Source organism: Erpetoichthys calabaricus, chromosome 4, assembly GCF_900747795.2.
Source record: "Erpetoichthys calabaricus chromosome 4, fErpCal1.3, whole genome shotgun sequence".
NCBI lineage: Eukaryota > Metazoa > Chordata > Cladistia > Polypteriformes > Polypteridae > Erpetoichthys > Erpetoichthys calabaricus.
The window spans coordinates 324,200,995-324,228,561 of NC_041397.2; the positions used below are offsets into that span (position 1 = coordinate 324,200,995).

The following is a 27,567-nucleotide window of genomic DNA, read 5'->3' on the forward strand; positions in this document are numbered from 1 at the left end:
TGGGCTCACATGCACCCCCTTCAGGATGGCACGGTACTGTCTGCTTCCTCTTGTGCCTTCTCACTGCGGTTTTATGTCCAATCAGCAAGACTAAATACGTCACACACATTCATTAAAGACATTAGCCAGACTTTGGAAAGTCAGGGTGTATAACAAACGTGTTTGCAAACCTTATGTTGGTGATAAACAGAGAGACAGCAACAGGCATGCGCCAATTGTAGGCATCAACCCCATGTGTGAGGGAGAGCGCAGTCCAAGGGGAGGCGAGGCTTGTCGCTGCTGCATCTCACATTTTTCTCTTGTATTTGATCAGGAAATGCACCAATTCAGCAACTTTCACTATAAAAATTATCAAAATTATTGGAATCATACAGAAAACAAGTTTATAACACAGACCAGTTGGCAAATTTATTTTATGTTGTCATTATTAGTTTTTTTAACTTTAGCTCTGCCTCATCTGCCACCCCTGACCACACATCCCTGCCTCGGGTGTCATTGAATGTCACCTGTCAACATTAAAACTGCTGACTATAAGAGCTTAATCCTTTAAGTTAATGTTAATGGTAAATTTACCTTAGTTTGCTTACTTTTGAACTTGAATATAATGTATCTTAACAAAGATAATGGAAGCTTTGGTTTAATCCCCTATACTGCAAGTTAAAGACAATATTCATAATGTTAGCTCTGAGGGAAAATAGAATGAATGCCCTTAGATTGAAGTTGGACAACTAGAAAGAAACATGAATGTTTAGACAAACAGACATTAAGGGCATATCACTTTCTGATCATTATGTACATGATGTGGTGAATGAGATAACATAAGAAATGTAACTTTGATACTTAATCCTTAAGCAGAATTCTGTATGTTTCCATTTTTCCCACTTTTTTGCATGCATTATTAACTTTTTTTGAGCCTTTTGGAAACCCTCAACAAACACACCTACAGTGACTAAGTCCAAAGGTCATCTGAATCATTTTATTCTCATTAATGACCCATCAGCTCTTCATCCTGATAATGCGGAAGCCACAGATAGTCTTAATCTAGAAATTTAATGAACATAAAAATAAATAATTTCATGGTACATAGATAGATAGATAGATAGATAGATAGATAGATAGATAGATAGATAGATAGATAGATAGATAGATAGATAGATAGATAGATAGATAGATAGATAGATAGATAGATAGATAGATAGATAGATAGATAGATAGATAGATAGATAGATAGATAGATAGATAGATAGATAGATAGATAGATAGATAAACTATTTGCCCCCACGGGGAAATTTGGCTTTTTACAGAAGCACTTTAAATAATAAATAAATAAATAAACTTTGGTATAAACACACACTGAAATTACAATTAAACAATAAAAAGTTTTAAAAAAGACAAGTTCTGACTTGGCTGTCCAGGTGCCAATGAGGCACTATACAGCTATATTACTGCTGGTATACAGGAGCCTCAGTATCATTTCAGGATTCTGCAGATAAGTAAATAAATCAGGATAAATAGGAAAATAACATTTGATCTGGCTCTTATCTACAAAGTACAGCGACGGCAGCTTCCACCTTCAGCTATAGACTCTCCACTCTAGTGTTTAGATCTGGATGGTGCATGTGCCCAAAACATTAACATTTATATGTTACTTACACTTACTTACTTAGACTCTTTTTTGGGCACATATACCGTCCAGATGTAAACACTAGCGTGGAGAGTCGCTCGCGTACTGAAGAGTCTATAGCTGCAGCACCATTCATACCAAGTCTAGCAAGTTGTAGAAGACAGTGTCCGGTCACAGCATTGTCATCTGGTCAAGCACATCTACATCCAACTACTGTATAAAAGTGACCAAATATTGAAATGTGAGCTGTTTAGATAAAAATAAGAAATAGTCCCCATACCTGCAGGGTGATTGCAGTCTATCACTAGGTCCAGTTTCCTTTTCCTGTCTGATTGTGGGATATGTGGTGTTGAGAACTAAGGTACTTTTTACTTGGAGTCTGAGTATGAGTGTGTGGCTTTCTCCAGCCTTCATCACTGCAGTCTTTTGCAGTGGGTGACAGTTCTCATCTCATTATATTCACTGTATCGAGAAGACTTGCCTTTTCTTCAATTAGCTTGTTCACAAGGGAAAGCAATTAAAAAAAAAAAACATTGTCCACGGTGATGTTTCTCACTTTGCCAGTAAAAGGTTCAACCAGTCACATCACCACAGTCTCTGACAGCCATTCTCCTGTTGGTCACATGGAATCTTTCCCAAATACTAAATAACATTTAACAAGTACACTTGCTATTCACTTCAGCAGCTGTCAACAGTATTTGATCCCACACTTGTCAGATTTGAATGACATGTACTGGATGAAAGGACATTGGCATTATGTCAGGAGGTTTTGTTCATCAATCGTTATGTTCTGCTCAGGCTTATAATACAAAATGCACTTCTGTACAAAAGCAGGCCACGTGTCTGAAACAGCAGCAAATGTGTCACTCTACAGACCCTCCTGTCGTATTTCTTTGTTGGGAAAATGCAGAAACTTCATTATTTGCAGCACCAGTTCTGTAGCATGGTGCACCACAGTGCACTGTACCCAAGACTTGCTTCACCCACTCTGTGCCATTATGCCCCTCCTGCTTTCTTTCTGTGGAGACCAATGCTGTCTTTTTGTAAGCAGGAGCTCATGATGTCTTTGTATGGCACTCCGGCCCACTCCCAGGCTCCTTATCTGGTATACGATCAGATTAAGGTAGAGAATCAGAGAACATGTCACTCTCTAATTCAAAGTCAATGTCAGATCCCCCATCAGAATCGACAAAGTCCATGCTCTGCTGCATCTCTAAAGCATTCTTGGAGTTCTTCTTTCTCAAAACAGATGTCCACTATGTACTTGCTCCTCAAAGTTGTGTCAGAAATACTACATTGCACTTTTGGGTGAGTTTATATGCATTTGTTAGCTAACTGAAATAACTGCAGCACTTAAGCTTTTCACATTAGTCTGTGGCCTTTTTTATTTTTTGTATTGAAGCAATGCAAGTGATCATAAGTGATATTTTTCTGTGATTACAGTAATCCCTCCTCCATCGCGGGGGTTGCGTTCCAGAGCCACCCACGAAATAAGAAAATTCGCGAAGTAGAAACCATATGTTTATATGGTTATTTTTATATATTTTAAGTCCTTATAAACTCTCCCACATGGTTTATAAATATTCCCCGTACAGTTATACAGCATAAACCCTTTATATTCTCTTAGTTATTAGGTAAGATTCGTTGAAATTATGTATGTAAACACAGTTTATATACTACTCACAAACATACGTATCGTATATCATTGAGGAGTTGTATTTAATACGTAATACAGTTTTAAACATATTGTAATTGAGTAGGTGATATAAAAATACGTGAAAAATCTAACATGTAAATGTTGTACATAAAACCAAAATGTTATTTTAAAGATACTGTAGAGCGTCTCCGATATCACATTTGTTACAGCCATTACGATAGACAGGCCACCGGCAATAAATACCAACAATGCAAGGAAAAAATGGTATAAAATGTGTGCACAGTTACAATAAACGTACATACATGTACGAAGTACGTAGAAAAATAGTTTTGGGTACTCACCAACTTGTCATATAATGATGACATTTACTGCACTGTTACAGCTGTTCTAAAGGAGCCTCTTCACGCGACTGTGTAGCACCACCGTTGTCTTCGTCCACTGAAGGCGTACTAGACAGTGTTTTGTGTATAAGGAACATCGTGATGGGCAGTTGCTGGCGCTGCCTTTTCATTTGTGTAAAGAGGTTCCTATACACTTCTGTGGCGCTGTCAAGAGCATTTTTAAATTGCAAAGAACGAATCCTTTGCGGGTCCCATTCTTCAGCTGATGTCTGGAGATCTTTTGCCATTCGTAGAATGGTCGCGAGACGCTCGAGAGTTAGCACAGCACCCAGGAGCTTAACCGCGTGCTCTGATTGGGTAGCTTCTCAGCCATCCGCCAATAGCATCCCTTGTTTGAATTCAAATGCGTCCCTTGTTTGAATTCAAATGGGCAAATCAACTGAGGAAGCACACGTACTGTAGACCGCAGACATCCGCGAAGCAGTGAAAAATCAGTGATATATATTCACATATGCTTACATTTAAAATCCACGATGGAGTGAAGCCGCGAAAGACGAAGCGCGATATAGCGAGGGATCACTGTATTGTATAGTAGTCTGAAGGACAGAGAGAGACAGCAACTCACATTTTGGTAGCAACACAGAAGAACTTTGATAATGGCATCTAGAGTGGATTTTCCAAAGCAAAAAGAACATCCAAATGCTGCCAAGTCTATGCTGGATGAGAGAGACAGTGATTAACACCTAGGTACCAAAGTTCAATGTGAATTGCTAATGGTGGCATATGGGGTCTTTTGTGTATTAAAACAAAGAAAAATGCCATCAGTCACATTTCCTGTGTATAGTTTTGGAGTTGCAACAACATGGGCATTTGAAGTGCAGCACATTAGGAGTGTGAGATGCACACAGGCAAAATCATGAAACATTTCAAACACAAGCCATCTGGCACTGGCCATGGTGCTTCTAGTGTTAAGACAGAAAGGCACTAGTATCCAGAGCGAGTGACCAGTGACTACACGTAGGAGCACAGAGTGACAGAAGAGACTAGAGTTCTGTCCTCTCACCACCACTATTCAAAACTTAAGGGGTCCATCACTTCTGAATTTTTCCACTGTGGATGTTTGCTCGCAAGGACTAACTGTTGGCCATACTGTTGGAGTTTGGTGTTTTACTGAAGAACTTGATGTCACTTTAGACATTAAACTGCATCTCTTTCCTGGTCTCCGATTTGTTACCATCACCCAAAGTTGAGATGAGTGAGCTGACAGACTTTATCATCACTCTCAGGGTTCAAAATGCCAATCAGATTTGATGCTTGTGAAGACTTTTATCTTTCCACAGAAACACACAATACCAGGATTCATTTGCAATTCCCTCAAGACCACCGAAGGAGTGTGTCATGTCACCTGACATCAGTCTTTGTAAAGAGGTAGGTGAAGACCCTGGCTGACAACCTCTCCACCCTGCATTACAGGTCTCATCATCAGGTGGTCACTGTAAGTTCTAAATCTGTCATTTTCATGGGGCCTGAGGGGTCAAAAAGAAGAAGAGAAAGTGAAAAGGGAGTAGTGAGTGTGACAAAGAAAAGTGTCAATGGGATGAATGGCAAGATGAACCTTGAGAGACAAAGTGAGTCAAATTGGTGTGCAGCTTGTGTGCCTGTGCTATTGTGACACACATAAATAAAGAAAGAGCTGAGTTTTGCTCCACCTGTCTCATTTTCTACTTTTTGGTACACATTGATTGATTGGTCTCCTTTGATTGTATTCCTTGTTGATCAAATCTGTATCTTGATGTTTGATTCTTTAAGCACTTGGTCTTCAGACAGGCCAACATGATGAGCTCTTCACTGCTGACCTAAACCCTGCTGCCCTCTTCCCTCTCCTGTTATTTCCCTGACCAGCTCTCCTATTGTTCTCATCCTGATCTAAATGTCACCACTGGCCCATCCTAATATCTCCTCAATGTGCTGCTTGAAGCTCACCTACTGATGTCCATTACCATGTGTTCATCTTTACTGGTTGTGTTTGTGTCTCCCAGACTTCTTTGTGACTGACACTAAGTCTCAATCCACATCCTCGGATGTCAACTGTCTCTGAAGTTGTCTCAGGTTCCCACCCTGCGTGCAATGTGTCACAATTAAATATAACAGAACAGAAATGATCAACTAAACATGTATACATGTGTTTCATCTAGAACAACATCTCAAATAAAGTGACCATATAGGGGAATTTGGTGCTCACTGTTGACTCTCAGCTTAGACTCTGATGGCTGACAATGAACAGCAATGGCAGACACAGACATTTCAGCTCCTCAGCTGCACAGTTCCTCTCATTTTATATTAATAATCATAATACATTCCCATGCTCAAGGCACTTGTGTGCCTCATTGCCTGCATGATCTTCTCAATGTGTTGCACATTTTTGTGAGGTATTCATGAAGCACTTATCCCAGCTTCTTCCGTGGCTTCTCCTTAGCTTGCTCTTCAGCTGCTCAAGTAAACTTGCCTTACGATGTATTGTGTCTTTCATTGTAGGGATCATTACCAAATGCTTTATGAAGGAAAGAAGAATAAAAATGTCTAAACAGAAGGAATTAAAGAATACGTTATTCATCCAAAAATGAGTCAATGTTTGATTAATCTTAGATTGGAAAATGGGAAAAACAATCAATCAGTCCTATTTATAGTGACTTTCTAATTTTGGGCAGCACGCTGGGCCATGATTAGCAGTTCTGCCTCACAGCTGTGGCTCCCAAACTCAGGAATAATGAGAGAAGCTCCATTACTCTGAATATCTAAATTAAAGCTCAAGACTCACTAGTCTAGCATGGTGACTCCTAATTTTAGAGTATCGACTGTTGCTGCTGATGCGGCTGGTAATCCTTCTTCTGTGTCCTCTCTGATCAGCTGTAGAACTTGTTCTTTTCATTATTTCTTAAGTCTCTTGTTTTCTTCTCTACTCAGTGACTTGTGGTGGCACTATGTGGTGGACCTGTTTTGAGTTGTAATGCTTTCAAATCTTTGTGGCATTTAGCTATAACCATCATTGTTTGTCATTTCAGAGTGAGTCTGACAGGAATATGGGAAAAGAAGAAGGAATTGTGAAATGGGAAATGTAAGAGACAATCTTAGAAAGTTAAAGCTTTAAGATAAGTTAAATTCATATTAGTGTTTGATTAGTCATAGTCATTAGTCACAGGGACTTAAAAGACCCATTTTCAACATCGAAATGGGATAGGCATACAATTTTCTGACCGTCATTTTGAAATGGTTCAGAAATGCTTAGAAATGGTTTAACTGTATAAGCACACTTAAAGAAATGAAATAAGAATATTAAGCTTTAAACAGAACTTTTCTTAGCAAGAGCTTTTTTTTTCTTGCTCTATCAATTTTCTCTTTTTTTGTGTGAACTGTTTTACTTTGAATTTTTACTAAAGCTTTTAAAAATGAAGATATTTTGTCTGTGGAATCATTTTGACGGGTTAGGATTTTGTTGAATCCCTTTTTGTATGCTAGAGCTGCTGAACTTTGGTAATTTTGGGAAAACGCAGTTACAGTATGTAATTGAATTTACTTGTGAGCTTGTTATGGCACTCTGAGCCTGCACTAAATGATGAGTGCTACATGGAAATAAAGTGAATTGATGTGAATTGAATTGAATTGAATTGAACCTGAAGGAATAGTCATTAGCTACTGTGAGGATGGAAGGTGATGGCCTCAGCACTTTGGAATTTAAACATCTTCCTGGGTTTGAATGCAATTGTCAACTGAAGAGCTCCAGATGATTTACCTGGTGGAGCCATCAGCTGTTGCCAGACTTGGCAGTTCTTCAAGTGACCCCAGTCAATGATCATTAGTGGTGGGTGACACAGGTACATTTTATTCACATCAGGTCTTGTGAAAATGACACTAAAATTGTTTTGCAGGTGAATGGGAATTAAAGTTTTTTTTGTGGAGGAAAATAAAGAACTTTGCACCCTCAAGCCTCATTCTCACCTTCGTGTTAACCAGTGTTGTTTTTTTTTTCACTGCTGCACCAGGCAGATAATCCTCTGCATTACAGTCAAATGAATTACATTTTAGTCCACTCATTCACAACACTGTGGAGCAGCACAGTGCATTTTTAAAATGTTATCTGCTGCATATTTACTTCATGAAGAAATACTAAAACAGACCATCATGCACATTACTGGCTTGTCTCCACAGGACAACTCCTTCAATGAATGGCTGCTTTCCTGGACATTACTTAGCAATGGCCCCTTCTTGTTTCTGGATTCATGCCAAGGATTGTGGATGCACTCTCTGTAAGTGCCATGGAGTTTTTAGTTTAATTTCTGTACCATCATCCTGGTCTATGTGGGCATCATACCACCATAACAACCACAACACACTGCTGGTGAATTAACACAATGTTTTCATGTGACAGGAAATGAGTTGTTGACAGCTCTGGTGAACCAATAAGTGCTGAACTATCTGAGAATTTCTGCAAGTGACCTGACCTGCTGTTCTGTTTCTAGTCAAAGGTGTACAGAGTGAAGAGTGAAACAGACAGGCCTGTTCATGTGGTGCTCCAGTGTTGCCCACACAGTTCTTGAGTCTCATAAACTGTGGTCTACCTGGCAGGCTCATCCATCTGCTTATCTCTGAGCTGACCCCTTAACAGGGATGACTGGATAGTATGGAAGGTGCTGGAGAAATCAAAAAAATGAATCCTCACAGTACAGCCAGCTTTGTCCAGGTGAGAATAAGTCTTGTGGAGCAGACAGATAATTGCATCCTCCACTCCAATCTTTGTCTGTTAGGTAAACTGCAGTGGGTCCAGGTGGTCTACCACAGGAGGACTCATATAGTCCATGACCAGCCACTCAGAGGTCTTCATGATGGGAGATGTCAATGCTACTGCTCTGTAGTCATTAGGTGAAGAGGTGCCTGCCTTCTTTGAAGCAGGATTAATGAAGAATGTTTTCCACAGCAGTGGCACTTTCTAAACCCTTAGTGACAGACTGAATGGGTGACAGAGGACACCATACAGGCATTATGAACTCAAGGACTGACTCCATTTGGTCGGTCCTGCAATTTTTCCTGTGTGTAGCTTCCTGAGTTGTCTCCTCATTTGGTCTTTAGTTATGGACAGTTTCACACTGATGGTCAGAGGTGGACTAGTCACTGGCCATTCCAGTTGATGTAGTAGGAATGCAGCAGGGGGACTGGTCATTGAAAGAAGGTGGCTGTGGGAAGTAAAATTTATTACAATTTGTTCAGGGTGTTACTTTTGTCCACATCCCCTTCCATCACTGAGCCCTGGATTGCTTGAGTCCCGTATTTACTCCCAGTCCATTTCAGACATCTTTCATGTTAATTTTGAGTGAGATTGTTTTCTATTTTAGCTTTGTAAGCTTCCATCCCTTCATTCAGCTTTTTCTTTAGCACACATCGTACCTCCTTCATATCTGCTTTGCCACCGGATTTCAAGTGCAGGAAGAGAGAAGGGAAAAGGAGAACCAGGCTTGGATGGGCATCGCCATCAATGCCATCATAAGACGCACAAGACAATGTATCCTACCAAACTGGCCATCATAAATTAATGAGGTCAGCAAAGATGGAATGGGAGAAGATGGCTATCCAACCAGAGTCTTCATTTCAACATTTGTTAGTGCACGCCAAAGAAACACCCACACAACACAGGTGGTTGTTCTCTTTTGACTGTGTTGATTGTAATTATGGTTGTTCTTTTGACTTTTTGCTTTTATATTTCCGTATTTGTACTCATTGTCTGGAATTGATGTGTCAAGTAGGTCAGTGGCTTTATGTTTTCTAGTTCAGTTTGAAATTTTAAATTGAATATGCCGTGAAGTGTCACATCGTGTAGGAATCGGCCTTAAAGACACCTGCTTTTGAACTCAGCTTAGTGTCTTTCAGTCTTATTTAATTTCCTGAAACTGATTTTTACTTTTGCTTTTTATATACATCAAAGATTCCTGTTGTACTAAAATGATGAGAGAAATCTGCTTACACCTTCTTAATTAACCCTGATAAACTACTTTAAAGAAACTGAATTGTATTCTATATGAACATCACAGTCTTAACCTGCTGCGACTCCTCGTCTGCACTTCTGGAGCTCCTCTCTATGAAACGTTCTTCTGTGTCTTGGGGTGTCCTGTCTGTGTGAAAATTTGTACTTCTGAACAGGTAAAAAGTCTGGTCATCTCCATCACAAGTTTCACATTTAGTTTATTTGAGTTTTATTTTCAGTTTATTTTCAACTTCTTCTGTCTCTTTAAGACTCAGGTGTGTTTCTTCTGGATGGCTACCAAGTTAAAGTGAAAAAGAAACAGACGGCCGAGCAGCGCAATCTCCAGGCGGGAGCTGTGAAGGTCTGACTTTATTACGACTGGATATGCTTTATAAACTCACTGATGATTTTGTAAAGATCTGCTCTTCTTTGAATCCCCAAAAACACAATCTGTGACAGAAGAAAACGAGGAAAGAAGTGAAGGCAGGTAAATGAAAAAAGTAAGTTTGAGTTTTTATCTTCATTGGACTGTGATTAGTGAGCTGACAGTGAAAATAGCAGAGAAAACACACAGGAGTTAAAGACAAAAAGTGTGAAAACCAGGTGAGGATTCAAAACACAGGTTTTAACAAACGGTAACCACACACTGATCAAATACTCGGGCTCAGCTTGTAAGCCTTTCAGCATCAGGGAGGCACCACTGCACCACAGTGCTTGACTGTGAGAGGTGCTCGCTAGAAGTGAGGGGTCAGTGGTCTCATCGCTTGACCATTAAGGAGATGATCACATAATTAAAAGGTTAGTAACAGTCACATGCCATATCCTCCTAGTTCTGTCTGTTTTAAAATGGACGAGATGAACAGGACAGATAGGAACTGCAGATTTGACTCTTAATGGTGCCTCAGATGCAGTCCTTGGAAGACAGACTGGCATTGGTGACCTGAATGTCACAGTCTGCAGTGCTTTAGTGACCACTGAGGTTTCTGATTCTTTATTTTCCATCAATGGTTACAAAGTGAACAAAGGTTTTTGTTTTCCTCCAGGATCTTTAAATGAGGACATGGCTGGTGTATTTATGGTCACAATGTTTGAGAAGCTCCCTTCTCTTTCAGGTTTATCAGCAACTTCTCACACTTGCTGTTTCTTTAATGTCTGCTCACAGTTTGCTCCATCTGTTTATTTTCGGTGGTCCTAATGAAAGTGTGCCACTCTCTATGTCTGTGTGTGTGTTTTTTCTTCCTATGTTGTTACAATCATGGACAGTCACTGCAGAAGTGTTCATATGATGGACAACTGACCATTGATCATAGCATTGGTTTAGTTTTTCTGCTATGCAGCACAATTAAATCCAGAGATGGCGACTAATGGGACATTAGTTTCTTCTCATAGAACACTTCACCTTCTTAATGTGTGATTTTTGCTGTTAGGATTTGTTTTAGGAATTTGATATTCAGCCAGGCCTTGCAGCAGTGGCGCAGCATCGTGGTTAGTTCTGCCACCTTATGGATCCACCGTCCTAGGTTTTAATCCTGCCCAGTTATTTCTCAAGAGAAGTCTATGTGTCCTCCCTGTGTCTTTGTGGGTCTCCCTCTAGCAACTCCCATTTTCCTACCATGTTTCCTAAGATGGGTCAGTGCATTTGACTCAAGTGTAGACAGAAAACTGAACAAGACTCTTAGTAATACTCATCAGTATATTGAGTGAGAGCTCGTCAGGCTCTTTTATTTGTTTAATCAGTGCAGAAGCTACTTGCTCTTCTGTTGTTTTATTGCAAACAGTGGTTAGAAGGGTTTCTGGGAGCCCACCTGCTCAAATGATTGACACCTTGTAGTTCATTGGTTCAAAGCACACAGCTCTTTAGGTCCGCAGAGCTTTTTCTTGATTGTTTATTTCACCACTTTGGAAAATAAGCCCACATGCAGAGACATGGGTGACCCCTCTGTGTCGCTGCCTTTAAGTTCTCTTTATACAGGATTTGCAGTTGTCACATAGCGGAGATCCTCTTGGCATCCTACCTGAAGTGAACTGACTCTAACAGTCCTGCTTCCCCTTTTTATCAGACTTCCTGGAGTCATGTGACCACAAGATAACTGGCCTGCACTCTTCACTGCTGCCCTGACAATGTGGTCATTGAGTTCTTTGTTGGCTGATGGTGGCTTCTGGATCTCACTTGGGAAGGTAGAAGAATGAGGAGGTCCTTGTGTATCTCCCTGGGCTTTTCTGTGCTCCCAGTGTGGATATCATGAATGCCTGTATTGAATCATGGGTAATGTTAATGGAATGATGGAAGAATACAGGGCTGCAGCTCTAAATTCAACCTTGCAGTTTGTGATCAGATTAACACCCACCTAAACCCCCCACCAGCTGTGTTTAATAATGAGACAAACAAGAAAAACCCAGACATCATTCAATCCGGCTGTCTCGTAATGGAGTTGTAGCTCTCATCTTGGCAAAGCATCATGGGACTGAGGAAGCCGAGAACCTGGAATTTAAGGAGTAAAAATCTGTGCCTGGAGAGGAAAGGCAGATGAACATGCTGTCTGTCTGAGCTTAGAGTGGGAGAAAAAGGGGGCCAGAAACTGAACAGGAAAAGAATTAAGACAGAGACGTGCATCTGCCTCTGAAATGTAAAGAGGAGCTGCTTTGAGGAGGTCAGGGCTTGTCATTTTGTTCTTTAATTAAAAGGACACTCTTTGTACGAGTGAGGACAGCTAGATGGAGTCTGTTTAGTGCAGGAGCTCCCATTTAGAATAGAAAAAGAGCAGACAGTGTTAAAAATACAGAGATGGAGAAGAATCTGACAGGCCTGTTAGCTTAAGAGCCAGAGGAGGCTGCACACTTGTTGTCTTGTCGGAGGGCATTATGTGAATGTTTTATTTATTTTATTAGCATTGTGCCTTGTAGTGAAGACAGGTGAGTGGAGGAGGCGTTATCATGGCTCTTTCAGTTGAGTATGTTGTATTAGTTAAAACATTTTTATTTGATTTCCATTGATTAAACCCATGTGGTCAAATGTTTATTAAGTTTAAAAATAGCAAAGATGACCCTTTAACATTAAGTTAAACCATAACCATGGCTGGTTATGAAGGAGCTCAGTGGAAACAATAATTAAAAAGGAAAAAGAAAAAAGAACCTTAACAAATAAAAGAATTCTCTTTGAGTGGGAAAACTAATAAAGTATAAATAAAGTCACTAGTAAAAAGAACCAAGTAAATAAAAACGCAACATAAACTAAATATCTGATAAACGCAGATAACGTTTGGGACTGAACACCAGGGAGATCCCAGCTAAAAGACCAAATGGACACCCTCCTAATCTGTGGTGGAAAGTCTTTGATGTAAAGTTTACAGCCTAAAATGAGTCAATCCAAATATGAGTGTTGTAGGCAGTACAAATAATCAAAAATCAGCACATCAATGTGATTTTTGCTTCACATGACTTTCCCAACACATACAATCTAAATCTGACACAGAGCGTTAGTTTGTCTAACTTTAGTATCTGGCCTTTGTTAGGTAATGGACTCAGCTGTCGTGTTGTCTCAGATGCTGAAATCTGACTTTAAAACTTCAAGAACAGGTCCTTTTATTCAGTCAGTGATAGACTGCATGAAAACAGGCAAAGGTCAGGCACAAAAATCATTTATACAGCAGCCTTTGAGCCTTATGTTAGGCCTACAATATGGAGAACTTTAATGGATAACTGAGTAATCGAGGGCTTAATTAGTGGGGCTGTTCCTTCTTAAATCAGATGATACAAGAGCAGCTACAACCCTTCACTGGTGGCCATCAGTCACTTATATCTCACATCATTCATCCTCTTCCAACTGGCACAGACCAAAAGGACACCTGGGCCAAGTCCGCCAATTCTCTATTACAACACAGGTCAGCCAACTCCTCCTCCAGTTCAGTGACCCTGAGCTTGAGGTGCTGGATCAGCTGGCATCTCCTGCAGATGTGGCCCTCATAGACAACTGGCTCTTCCAAATCATCTAAAAAGTCCAACATCCAACAGGACTTGCATTGCACTGGCCTTATTATTAAAATTTGATTTAGTATTAGTAAAACTGCCTTAACTTTTTCTTTTTTTAAAATTAAATAATTTAACTTAAATAGTAACACTAAGATCTGCTACAGATATTTTACACCTTTTGTCCCCTTAAGCTCCTGTACTGTTCTCCCTCTCAGCTGCCTGTTGTTTGTCTTTCTATGAGGTTAACTTTACTTTTCTCTGTCTCTTCTCCTAACTTTGCACTCCTCTTACTTATAATCTCTCCACTCACACTGTTTGTATTAATGAGCCCTTATGCTGTTGCCCACTTAACTGTTCTACCTCCGACCCTTAAGGACTGTTTAATCTAAAATAAACAAATAAAGTAAACTTTACTATCTTATCTGCTCCTACAGCCCCTTGTGCCTGATCAGAGTCTTAACGATGGCCACTGAGCCTTCACCTTTAGAGCCCGCGCTCTGAAGTCAGCTGTAGCCTTCTTTTTTCTTTTCTTTTCCTTTAAACTAAGGACTCGCTGTTACGATGACGCCGTTATTTACTTACAGATGCCAATATCAGTTACTGTTGCTTTCTGTCCTGCCTCCTCGATGCTAATTCAAATACAGATAATAAGAACAAGTTCAAGTAACTTTTTCAAGCCCACCTCTAAACACCCAGATACTTTTGCTCTTGTGGAGGCAAAAAAAAAAAGAAAAAAAAATTTCTAAAGCGTTAAAAATTCCCACATGGATCCTTAGCGGTAACCAAAACCTGTTTTTAAGAGCAAAATGTATTTTCTTTATTGTTTTGCAGTCATGAAGGTCCAGAAGAGGTGGATCTGCTTTGTGTTCTTTCTACTCCACATGACACACGTCGCCTGGACACGTATGTATTTGTATGATTTGGGATTCTGGTTTGGCTCAGAAGGCTTCTTGCCTGTAAATAGAATTGATTTCTTTTTGTTCCACGTCAGACTTTCATTGTACCTCACAACTTTGTTCTTTTTTTGGTGTTTCTGCTTCAACTGCTTTTCTATCCTGATCTTCATCTACTGAACTCAGTATTTGAGTGTCAGGCAATGGAGGTTTGAGGCTAAAGTTCACAACAGTCAGTAAGACAGAAAATAAAAATATATAAATTAACTTTTTCCATTTGGGAAATTGTAAAGATGACAGAAGAGCATTCAGTCTTCATGTAAACCCCGATGAGATCTTCTCTGTTGATTTAAAAGGAATTGTTCTTATGAACTGACTCCATCCTGACACTCACTGCGGCTGTCTGTGGTTTGTTTTCAGAGCGGTTTGACATCATTGGACCTTCTACTGACATTTTTGCTCTTCTTGGTGAAGATGTCACCCTACTCGCCTCACTCTCACCACCACTCAGTGCTCAGGGGTTTGAGGTGCGATGGTTTCGAAATGACTTCTACTCTCCAGTACTTTTGTACCATAATCTTCAAATTAGACCCGAGAGTCAGTTGCAGGCCTATAAGGGAAGGACTTCACTTTTCCCAGAAGAGCTCGTGAGTGGAAACGTGTCTCTGAGACTCCAGGATGTCCGTGTGTCTGACGGTGGTCTCTACACATGTTTAGTGGCCTCTCGACTATGGCAAGATGAGGCTCGCATCGCGTTGAATGTTGAAGGTAATTCTAAATTTCATTTTTTCTTTTTTTACATGTCCTTCTAATGGCTCTGATGTGCTCCTGTACTGTGGTCTGTTTTTGATAGACGTTTTTTCCTGAGTAAATGTAGCTTCTAATATTCTTGACATTTGTAGTTACAGTCTGTTTTTTTTCAGCACAGACACTTAGATTATATTATTCACTGAAGTTCAGATTATAGTTCTCATATGCAGTGCACCATCTGCTTTTGTCAAGTGTCCTCATGGCCAAGATAATTGATTTTCAATTTCTCATTTTAAACCCAACTTTGCAAACTTTTGTCTACTAGCATAAAAGTGACTTTTAAAACAAGACACAGCCTCATCTTTTCAGTCCAAGGTCAATTTATAGCACCTAATAGTAATTTATTTACACTACAGAGTCATTACACTTTGATATTTAGTATTCTGTCAATTAGCCCGTCCTATACAATCACATGGAAAGTCTAGTGCTGTGTGTTGTTTGTGTGTAAAACTTAACTAAGGGGTTCTCTAGGACTTTTCATTTTTTCTTATTTTTTTCCCTTTAGAAGTTTTTTCTTTTTTTTATGTGAGGGCACATTGTGAGTGAAGAGTGTGTGTGTGTGTGTGCATCTCGGTGGCAAAGGTGGGTGAAGCAGCAGCAGGCATAGTGCAGCTCAGTGGTAGGACAGAAGTAAATAATCAGCCAGCTTTGGATCAGTGACTGAGATTACCAGTAAGGAAGGAAAGGAGTTAAGGACTACGAGTGAAGTCAGGAAATTCACCCTCAAACCGACACACACTGGCATAGGGAGAAGTGGAGGGTGAAGGGCTTTTTGGAATTTATAATATTGATAGTTGTATTGGATTAGAAGGGAAGGAAGCGTCAAAGAGACAACTGAAGGAAATGGACAGGCTTAAGGGAAAGTCAAGTAGGAGATAAAAACCCTCAGCAGGCAGCTTAAAGTGCAACAGCAACAGAAGGCACCTTAAACGGTTAATACAGGGGCTTAGAGGGGGCCAGTGAGTATCAAACAAGTCCTGCAGTTTGTTAAACTCATAATTAATTTATATTCAATTTTAAGAAGGGCTTAACTGTCACCCAAACAAATTGTAATCATGAGGCCTTTACAATGCAAGTCCTGCATGATGTTGGACTTTTTGGCTTTGACGAAGTCTGCTTACAGGGAATGCCAGCTGATCCAGGACCTCAAGATCAGGGTTTCTGAACTTGAAGAGAAGGTGGCATTGTAGTAAAAAAATAGTGAATCTGGAGCCCTGATCTCCTTTAGAAAAACAGTGTGAACCCCCAAAGTGGCACAGGAGGGCACTCCTGAACAGACATAGAAAATACGTGGGTCACAATCAGACAAAAGCACAAGGTGCATATTGTGCAAGGTTTTCAACCCTGACCTCAAAGTGAACAATATTTTCAGGACCTTGTAGAGCTGGATGATGGCTCTGATAACTCTGAGGTGATAGGTAGGGATGGGAAACCCTAATGGGTCACCTCCAAAAAACTCTCCTGATTGAGAGAAGTAGCAATAGTATTGGACTCAGTCATTATGGGGATTGGCATGTAGGTGTGCACCAGGGACAGAGAGTCTCATATGGTGTGTTGCTTTTTGGGTGCAAAGGTTGAAGACCTCCCGGGAAAAGTGGATAGACTCTTGGTGGAAGAGGAGATGAATCCCATTAGAACAAATTACATAAATAATGGCAGACTATCAGTTCTACTATCCAGGCAGTGTGGTGTAGGCTTTAGACTTAAAATCCTAAGGTTGTGGGTTCAAATCCCACTAGTGACACTGTGTGACCCTGAGCAAGTCAGTTGACCCATCTATTGGAAAACCAAAAGAAATGTAACCAATCATATCACAAATGATAAAGGCCTTAGCCAAATAAGTAAATGTTAATGTGCAATCCAAATGTAAAGAGTTAGTTTCTAAGCTGAGGCACAGAACTGACAAGGTGGTCTTCTTTGAAGTTCTGCCTGAGCCAGACACCATTCTAGGTAAGATGGAGTAGATTAGAAGGCTTAACATGTGACTCAAATATTGGTGTTGGATAAAAGATTTATGGGATATTAGGACTCCTTTTGGAGCAGATGTTCAGCCATGATGGGTTACATTTGAACAGAAGGGGTATCAATGTGGGGGGCAGGCATGTGAGGAGGTTAGTCAAGGACTGGTTGGGGGTGCAGGCCAGGTTTACAACGTCACATGAAGGGACAGGCAGACAGGCAAGATCACTTGGAACATTCTAAAATGCAGTCAAAAAGCTAAAGTAACCTAAATAATGCATTCAGAATTGCTTGTCTTAATCTTAGGCGTATTAAAATTAGAAATCCAGTTTAATTTACTTGCAGCTACACATAATTTGATTTAACAGAAATAGCAGAAATGTGGCTACATAATAGAAATGGGCAGGAGTAAAACATAGACAGGTACAGGCAAAACCGAAAATTTGGGGAAGTCGCTTTTTAGAATTTAAATGGAAAGCTCCATCACTTGGATGGTGAATCCACCTTAGTGGCTATGTGTTGATATGACCGGACAGCATCAGGAATCGAGACCTCATATTAGGAGTGTGTCATAGACCACCCAATTCAGACAGTAACTTCAACACACATCTGGTTAGTAATATCAAAAAGGCAAGTTTACAGGGAGATATTATAGTCATGGGAGACTTTAATTATCCAAATATTAACTGGGATAACCTTACAGATGGCGGAGTACAAGAGCAGGAGTTTTTAGAAGTAATCAATGACTGTTTGTTAACACAGAATGTTAAAGCACCAACACGGGGTGAAGCCTGTCTGGATTTAGTATTTTGTAATAATCAGGATAGAATTGAGGATGTAAAGGTGCTTGAATCATTAGGATGTAGTGACCATAACAGAACAGATTTCACAGTGTTTAGCAGAGTGCATCTTCTAAAAATAAAACAGATAAATTTAACTTTAGCAGGGCACAATTTGAATAGATGTGGTAAAGTTTAAATAAGAAAAAATGGAATCAGCGTCCAAGTGTGAACATAGTCGCAGAGATGTGGAGAGATGTGCGGCAGGTTTAAAATGTATAACAAATACTGCAGGACAAGTTCATCCCAAAATTTAAAAGCAATGAGAAATTAAAAAAAAAACTATGAGGTGGATAAATAAGGATTTTTTTATCATGTAAGGTCCTGTGGTGACCCTATTTTCCCCCTTTAATACTCTTTATTGTGTAGACCTTAGTATTGAAACAGGCTACACATCTGCCTTAATGTGGCTGCTGAGATAGAGTTGTCTTCATCATGGTCTCTTCTTCATGACCAGAAGATGAGAGAGAGAGGGGTAAAGGGAAGGTGACCAATTATATGCCATTCTTAAACCAATGGGGTGTCATAGTACAGAATAGTCTTCAATTCCAAACTAATCATAAGCAGCCATGCGTTAGACCAACTGAATTAATGTTCCAGTCCCTTCCTGACTAGTTACCACTGAAAGTGTTCAGGTACAACTCATGCCCCATTGCTTTGATTAGTCAATTTATGTCCTTCCTGTGGCTGACGGCTGGCTTATAGGCTCTTAGTCCAAACACAGTCACCCTTACCTAGCTGGTTTCATAGATGCACCATCCCTCTCACCACATTTCACATCCTGAGTCAGTCCTAAAGACTGAAGGTGGGGGGTGTTTTGTTAGGTAAATTAAACAGGCCTCCTGAAACACTACCTAATGTTACATTTGTTTTGTTTAGCTTATAAATAAAGACATACAAAATACTGCATTTATCAACTTACATGCTACAAATCAGTCCACCACAAGGAGATAATGAAAGAATTTTTAAAGAAGAAAACAGCATGTAAGACTAGTAACTCCATTGCTCATCAAAGGACTTATGAAGACATGAAAGCAGTGGTTAAAATTATACTGTTACAGTTTGACGCCTGTCCTTGAGCGCACACCAACACTGCTAAAAAATGATCCAAATTGACTGTTCATCCAGAGTTTTGATACGACTTTATGCGCATCAGCATGTTCAAAAGTTCTGCCTCAAGTCGGTTACGACATTTTGTCTTGATGTCATTCATGAGACTGAAACCGCATTCACAATCGGCAGTCGATCCTTGAAACATTGCACAGATATCTACGAGGCAAGCCAGCATCGCAAATTCTTTTTCTTTGAGTACAAATTGAACTATATATAAATGTCCAAAGCAGCCCGGTTTTGAGTTTTTCAGACACGACAAATCAAAAACTGCGATACTGCATCATCACTGTCTTTTACAGCTCATTCATCTCAGTTGACTGGGGAAGAAAATGACGGTACCTTTCAACCAGTTTTGTGATTTCTATTTCTCCATTACCAAAGTTAGCTGTGTTGGAAATAACTGTGCCTTCGAACAACCTCCAGTCTATCAATTAATATTCAGGAAAGTGAGCCTCCATGTGCAAACAGATACATTCAACAAACTGAACAGTAGGTGCCCCATTGACTTCCTTATCGCCATTTATAAAGGTTTTTGCTTCCTCACTTCAGTGCACGTTCTCGCCCAAGTACTGAGCATGCAACCTTAATATTCTCACCTTCACAAACTGAAACACTTCAATTGGTGTCAAGTTGCTTCGCTGTAATAATCTGCTCAATTCAGCTAATTCGCCAACCACATCATCGAATATTATTAGTGCAGCTCGAATCTGCGGGTTGGCCAGCTGTTTAGTGCAGTATTTGCTGATTCGATCATTACATTGTTCGACCTGCTTCTTACAGTATTCAATCAAAATGGGAATATTTCTGATAAAAGCACTTAGTGCAAAATGTCTAGAAAGCCATCACACTTCATTCAGTTGATGAAATGTAACCGAATCATTGTCTAGAACTGCTGCCAGTTCAGTGAATTCTGTTTGTTTTCACCAATAAAACATCATATACCCTGTTCGCAGTAGCATCTCAATGTTCTGCATTAACTGAACATGCTTGAAGGCGTCATCAATGACAAGGTCTTCCCGGTGAGCAACACAGTGTTGTTAGACCAAGTGTAGAATCTCACGATGAAGTTCAACAGCCACACCATTTGGTGTGCGGCAATTTTTTGCCAGGTACCTGTGCAGCTTAGAGGAAACGTTGGTGACATGTCTCAGAGGTTCTTTACTCACACTGGAAATCCACCACCAGCTCTTTTTGTCTTACTGATCTTGAGCTGCACTAAAGACAAAGTCTTCCACAGCCTGTACTCTGACTCGTCTCTGTTATTAATGCAGCCTATGATGGAGGAGTCATCTGAAAATTTCTATAGATAGCAAGTGCTGGGGCCTCATGCATAACGCTGTGCATAGAATTCACACTAAAACATGGCGTACGGACAAAAGCGTAAATGTGCATATGCACAAAAAATTCCAGATACATGAATCTATGCGTACGCCAACTTCCACGTTCTTCTGCTACATAAATCCTGATGATCGTGAAAAGTAACGCACGTGCACGCGCCTGCTACCAGAATTACGCCTCTTTGAACATGTAAATCAATATAAATAGCCCTTAAGCTCAGCGTTCTGTGAAAAAGCAATGGCAAAAGCACAGGGGATAAATAGAAGAATTTCAGCGAACACCAAGTGGAGGCAAAGAAAAACGTACTATTTGTTGGTTTAAACAGTGCTATAATCAACAAAAGGAAGTTGATCGAGTGCCATAGCATGATGGAGAAACTCAAAAGCTCAAGTTCACAAAGCTGCACGGTTCCCGATATAAAAAAGAAGTCGTCACATATCAAAGTCACGGTGAAAAGGCGAGTCATAGCCCACCGTCTGAGTGTCATATGAAAACTTATTAGAGTACAGAGAAAAAAAAATAGGGACACAGTGGGGAAAAAAGCAAGAAATGTCAACTTTAATCTCGAAATTTCCACTTTAATCACGTAGTTTACTTTGTCATTAAAGTAGAACATCATAAACTTCATCTTAAAATCATTTAATTTACTAGTTTCTCAAATCCCATCGTCACTAAAGTAGCACATTAAATGCTGTTCTATGTGTTCTTCTATGTATGTGCTCTGTGTGTGAATGACTACGTGATTCTTAAACTGGCTTTCTCTTCCCCCAACTGGACACAGAATCCATTACATTCGTGATATTATTAAATACTGAGATCTATACTTGATATAATTTCAGTATTCATATCATATCAATTAAAACATGTATTAAACATGTGAACACGGTGGCACAGTGATAGTGACGTACTGCCGCCCATCCAGAGATTGTTCCTGCCTCACGCAAGATGTTTGCTACGCCGTGCGCAACCTTCAATGAAATAATTTATTGCAGCAGTACTGTCTCTTGCAAATGTACTAACCTCCAATTCCTGTCCTTACTTTTCTTTCTCCAAATACCCAATAGCCACACAATCAGCTCTGTAATAGACGTTAAGCCATCTGTAAGCTTAGAACGCAGATTCTTCAAAACTTTTAAGGAACATTGAAATATCTTCATAGTACATGTTTAATTATTCTATCCATCTATCCTTCCAGTGTCGCGCCAGCCCCAGCAAGCATGCAGCGTGAGGCAGGAACAATCCTTTGTTAGCACTGCGACACCATGTCATCAAATAGATTATTTAAATGATGTTAACATTTTATCTGTATAATGTAATAAGCATATTTTGCTGCATTTCATCTTAAAAATGATATTGTCATCATATGTAAATACGCGCTTTATAAAGTGGCTCAGGTTGTGCAATATTAACACTGTATCGCAAGGTTACAGTGAGGTGATTGTACTTATAAGTACAAACAGTTTACAAGGAGCACTTGATGGACTGATTGAGTGTGTTTAGAGTTCTTGGGATGAAACTGTTTCTGAACCGCGAGGTCCTTACAGGAAAGGATCTAAAGTGTTTATCGTATGAGAGCAGTTAAAATAGACAGCATGGCTGAGGCAGCGTGTGCTTGATGCTGTATCCTGATAATTCTCTTTCCGATCAGCTGCTGTAGATCTGTGATTCCACACTCAGATACGGTAATATAAATACTCCGAGTGGTGCAGTGAGAGTAATATGGAAAAAGATGATCGGATGAGGCAACCCCTAACGGGAGCAGCTGAAAGAAGAAGACAAAGGTGCAGTGAGAGTAACAACGCTAAAGCAGTTATGGTATTTGGAATAGTTTGGCCATTCAGTGGACCATTATATTGTTACAGGTTAATTACAATCAGATGCCTTAAACTAATAAACAATATGCAGTTAATTTCAGTGTATATGATAAAGCCGCGTCAGGGATGTGGTGCTGCCAGTTTGCAAAACCGAGTGGAGAACTTGCGTACGCCAGGGTTTGAGCTACTGTGAAAATGTGCGTGGCTTTATGCCTAGTTTAGGTTTTATATGTCGCGATTTGAGCTTGGAAATGGGAGTATGTAACATTTTTGTGCATACGCACCATTTACATATGAGGCCCCTGGTCTAGAAATGGCACACAGCAGGACCACAAAGTTCACCTTTGAGTGATGGGGAAACAGAATCTCTCACTGGGTGTGCATTCCCTAACTTGCAGGACATCTACACCAAGAAATGTTGCACCATGGCAAATACAATTATCAGTAACACCAGCCATCCCAACAATGGCTTCTTCTCTGTGCTGCAGTCAGGAAAACAGTACGAATACCAAAAGTCCAGTTCAGCGACTGAGGAGGAGCTTCTGCCCACAGTTCATCTGTGTCTTGAATGAAGACAGTGTTGACAGCCACATGATGCCCTATTCTACTGTATTAAGTTATTTATTATATACTTTAATAATAGTCATACAATGCTGTCATTGTACATATTGATATTTACTATAGTTGAGTATTTACTCATTAATATGAGTGTTTAAATTCTTTGAATGCACAGTCTCAGAGTTCAGCAGCTAGGAATTTCACTACATATTGTACTGTACATATAAGTGTATTACTTAAGTAAAATTGGATTTGATTTGAGCTTCAAATCTCGACTGATGTTATTAGGGAGACTCTCAGTGAATTGGATCTGTGAATTTCTGAGGCTGAATGGCCTGTTCTTGTCACAATTGTTCTAATATTCTATATACAGTCGACCCTTGATATACAACCGGCCTGAGATGCGAACAACTTGATTTACGACCAAAATTTTTATTTTGATTTACGACCAACATTTTGCGTTACGACTTGAATGCGGTCACGTGTATCCACTTGCGTGATTGTAAACAAACAGCCGAGAGCGTTAGTAAGCGTCAGTCGGAGCCTAGATACATGTGTTTGTGGACATAATTTCGGTCAGTGCAGTGATTTATCTATATATAGGTAAAATTCCATTACAATGAATATCTTTACAACAAAATTTTCATTACAGCGAAGTGTTTTTATGGTCTGGACAGCTTCCCCATATGATGCGAGTCTATAGAAATCTCGTTACTACAAAGTACATTCAGCAGATACTTTCATTACAACGAAGTGCCCTAAAGACCTTGAAATGCTTGAATGAATCATCCACAGAGCAGTTAATTCTCAATTGTGCACAACAACCCCCCAAACAGAAACACTGTAATTTTTTTTGTTTCTTCTGAGTTTTCCTCGTAGTTTTTTAGACTCCACGTCTATAGAAGACTGTGTATCTGTTGCTGGGGCAACAGCCGGCTCAAAGCAAACTGAGTCTCTCAGCCAAAGCAAACAGAAAAGATATCGATGGGTGATATGCAAGGAAGATTTGAAATGCAGGTTAACAGGTAACTTGATCACTGATCTGCTGTGTCTGTGTATAGCAGAGTGGCAGATCACGCTGCAATAAATAAGTGTGCTGTTCCTGTTTCAAGCTGAATAAAGCTGGTTTTGTTAAAGTACTGAGACTCAACCTCGTGTTTTGGGGAGCAAGACAGGGACTTATAGCGCGACCCCGATCTTTGTCACTTCACTGCAGCGCTATGAGTCTGTTGTTACCCTGCCCGGCAACGGGCAAACAAGCTTCGACAGACGCGGCAATCGCGCTTCAGGACGCACTTCAGCGTGTCGTTCCCATGGAGTGAGGAGTGGGCGGGGGGGGGGGTCTCAAAAGAGTTCAGAAACCTCACAATATGAAGGAATAAAAAGGATTTTACAGCTTCTGATTGATAACTGTGCGGCCCACAACATGCTTCCACATTTAAATAAAGTTCCAGTTGAATTCCTCCCACCCAAGTGCATGGCAGCACTTTAGCCATTGGATTTGGGTATCATTCGGACCTTGAAAGTGTATTATCGCAAGGAAATGCTGAGAAAAATTCTCGTCAGAATAACTTGTAGGCAGGAGGAGATTAAAATTAATGCAAAAGAAGCTATTGAAATGATTGCAAACGGCTGAGCGCAAGTTAAAGAAAGCCTTTAAAAAATCTTCCATTTCATTCTCCTCCTCCCTTCCTGCAGCCCAAAGATGTCAAATTAAATGGTGAGTACAGTATGAAATTGTTGTTTCTGGTAGGCTAGGCACTTTTTATAACTTTTTGGTTAGTACATTAGAAAAGTTATTGGTGTTTTGGTAAATTCTGCACATTATACAACCCTTTTTTATTATGAAAAGGTTAAGTAAGTGTTGCAGTGGGAGTTTCGGAATGCATTATGGGTATTTCCATTATTTCTTATGGGAAAAATAGTCTTGACTTACAATCAACTTGAGTTACAACCAGCCCTCGCGAACGAATTAAGTTCGTAAGTCAAGGGTCCACTGTATATATTTTATATTCTTTATTTTACATATAGTAGTGCCATTGAGAGTTTAAAGTATCACAGGGTGGTTTACAAACCAAAAATACAATTACAGTTCAATACTAAATACACAAATGGAGTAATACAATAAAAAACCCTGCAAATACACAAAAAAGAGCAGCAATGACAGAGGTTGCAAGGAATTTGGTGTAATCCTGGCAGATATTAAATAAATGCAGCAATACTTGTAGAAATTCAGGACAGCAACACAATAAAACAAGAAGCAAGAGGAGAAAATAGACTAATAATGTGAGTTTATTAGAAAAAAATTACCCTTGTGTTAACGCACTAAGAAATTATATTTTTAATTCAAATGGCTTTCTCTCCAAAATGTCACTCATTTTCTCTTTCTGTTTCCTTCAGTCGTGGGCACTCGGCCTTCCATTTCCATCAGCACTGCAGAGGACCAGCAGACCAGACTGGAGTGCAGCTCTGAGATGTGGAGTTCTCGACCTGAAGTCACTTGGAGAGACATGAACGGATTGGACATGACATCAGCATCCAAACTGACTTTTCAACGGGGCGATGAGGGTCTCCTCAGAGTGAGGAGCGTCATCCTTATTAAATGGGAGCTCAACGTGTTCTCCTGTCTGATGAGAAGTAACACAACCAGACCGGCCTATCAGTCCAAACTGGGGGTCTACGGTGAGTTCTCAGAGGTCATGTCACTGACATTGGAGTTTATGTGATTTTAACAAGACTGTCATTCAATCAATTATTATTGTAACATTAATGCTCCTCTCTTTTAACACTTGAATCCCTGAAGCCTTCGAAAAAACTCGTAATCCCGGGCCACCTTAAATTCCTTCACACCCCTCCGTCACTGTCTTTTGTTTTGTAAATGTGTCGATCAGCACAAGCAGCCTGCTATCCCACCCCCAGCCCCCTCCACCACCGCAACTCAAGTCGTAAAGAAGATTCTCTGAACTCAAGTCTGCTTATCTGGGAATGAGATACCTGGAGTTGTAGACGGTAAATAATATATCGTCATTTGGAACACATGCAATTCATGTTTGTTCTGTGTCTACAATGATCTGTGTAAATATAGGATGACAAGAAATGTGAGTCAAAAAATGTTGAACAAATAACTAAAACAGAGACTTTTTTCATCTTATAGTAATGATGACAAAATGTAGACATGAAGTGTGTAATGTGTGAAGACTGAAGTCCAAATATCAAATAAACTTAAACTGACCTTTAAGTATTTTGCACACTGCACTTTGACATTCTTTAATATCCTTCTACTGTGAAACATTCTGACCTGTCATTGTCACAGCCGCTGTAAATGTATGGTACTTGTAAAGGTTAGGGTAATTAAAAAAAGTTTTATTCACTTTTATTCTCTCAGTCACGTTCATGCTCCCCCCGATCTGACACTGCTAGTTTTCAAATAAAGAAGAGCTATAACAGAGATGAACTCAGATGAGGATGAGGGTTCTTCATCAGAGAAAGAGAACAAAAGAACAACGCAGCTGCACCAGGCATAACTAGATATTTAGACTAAAGTCTTCACATATTATACACTTCACGTTATTATTAATATAACATGTAAAAAGTTTCTGGTTTAGCTATGTGTTCAGCATTTCTTGCATTTCTCGCATTTCCTTTCATCCTACACTTACCCAGAACATTGTAGACACGGAACAAACATGAAATGCATATATTCCAAATAATGATATGCTGTATTATTTACCCTCCACAACTACAGAAACCTCACGCGCAGATAAGGAACCTTGGGTTGAGCTGGGAGAGCTTTTTGCCCAAGCTGAGCTGCCTGAATGGGGCTCTTTCGTAGGCTTCAGGGATTCTAGTGTTAAAGGTATTTTACATTAATGCAAAAAGAGTAGGGGGTCAGTTAGGTTTGTTATAAAAACTGAACACCTGTAAGGAAATTATGAAAACAAGAAAAAAGTAAATATATTTAGAGAATTATTTGAAAAAAAAGTAAAGCTTAGCTATGATGATGACACCACACTGTAAATAAGGAGGTCATCACTGGCTGGACTTGTAATGACAATGGGAAGAAAGTACAGTAACTGAAGGGAAGGAGCCAATGGAGACTACAGTGAGTAGTGAAGGACACACAGCAGTATGATGGTGTGTGACAGGTGTGAGTAGTGACCCACTGGGGGAGGGGGGGGGGGTTAGTAACTATATCATGTGACATTGTGGCCTAACCTGAATGCACAGTGGCTCTTACCCCTTGAAATTTGCCAAATTAGGATCAGGGGTGCAAATCTCTGAGAGTACCAGGAGGTCACTGGTGTTTTTAGAAAGATGTCATAAAGAGTTGTTATTGGCCAAAAGAAATTCATGGTGTAAAGGTGTCCTGTGGAGTTTTTTATGCAGAAATGAAATGGGCGAATTGGTGCTAACTTTAATTAGTGGGCAAAAGGACTCTGGCTTTTGTGATTCTACTCTCTTAACTCACTCTTTTATTTCTATCACAATTTTATTTTTCTATCTTTTTGGAGTTTGGATTCTTTATTTCCTGTTGAGATTCCTAACTTGAGCACCACGAGATGGCACAAATGACAATACTGTCCATGTACTGTATAAAGCATGTGTGTGTGTTATTGTAAAGTCTGTAATTTGTCTATTT

At 39.9% G+C, this 27,567-nt stretch overlaps 1 protein-coding gene across 1 annotated transcript in view; it reads left to right on the top strand.

Moving 5' to 3' along the window:
- Positions 1-9,969: 9,969 nt before the first annotated feature.
- Positions 9,970-27,567, top strand: part of LOC114643523 (NACHT, LRR and PYD domains-containing protein 3-like) — a 179,471-nt gene continuing 161,873 nt past the window's right edge. The window contains exons 1-4 of the mRNA XM_051926729.1: positions 9,970-10,122; positions 14,436-14,507; positions 14,918-15,265; positions 25,329-25,610. Coding sequence (XP_051782689.1) covers positions 14,438-14,507; positions 14,918-15,265; positions 25,329-25,610 — 700 coding nt within the window. The 5' untranslated portion in view covers positions 9,970-10,122; positions 14,436-14,437. The remainder of the gene's footprint in view (positions 10,123-14,435; positions 14,508-14,917; positions 15,266-25,328; positions 25,611-27,567) is intronic.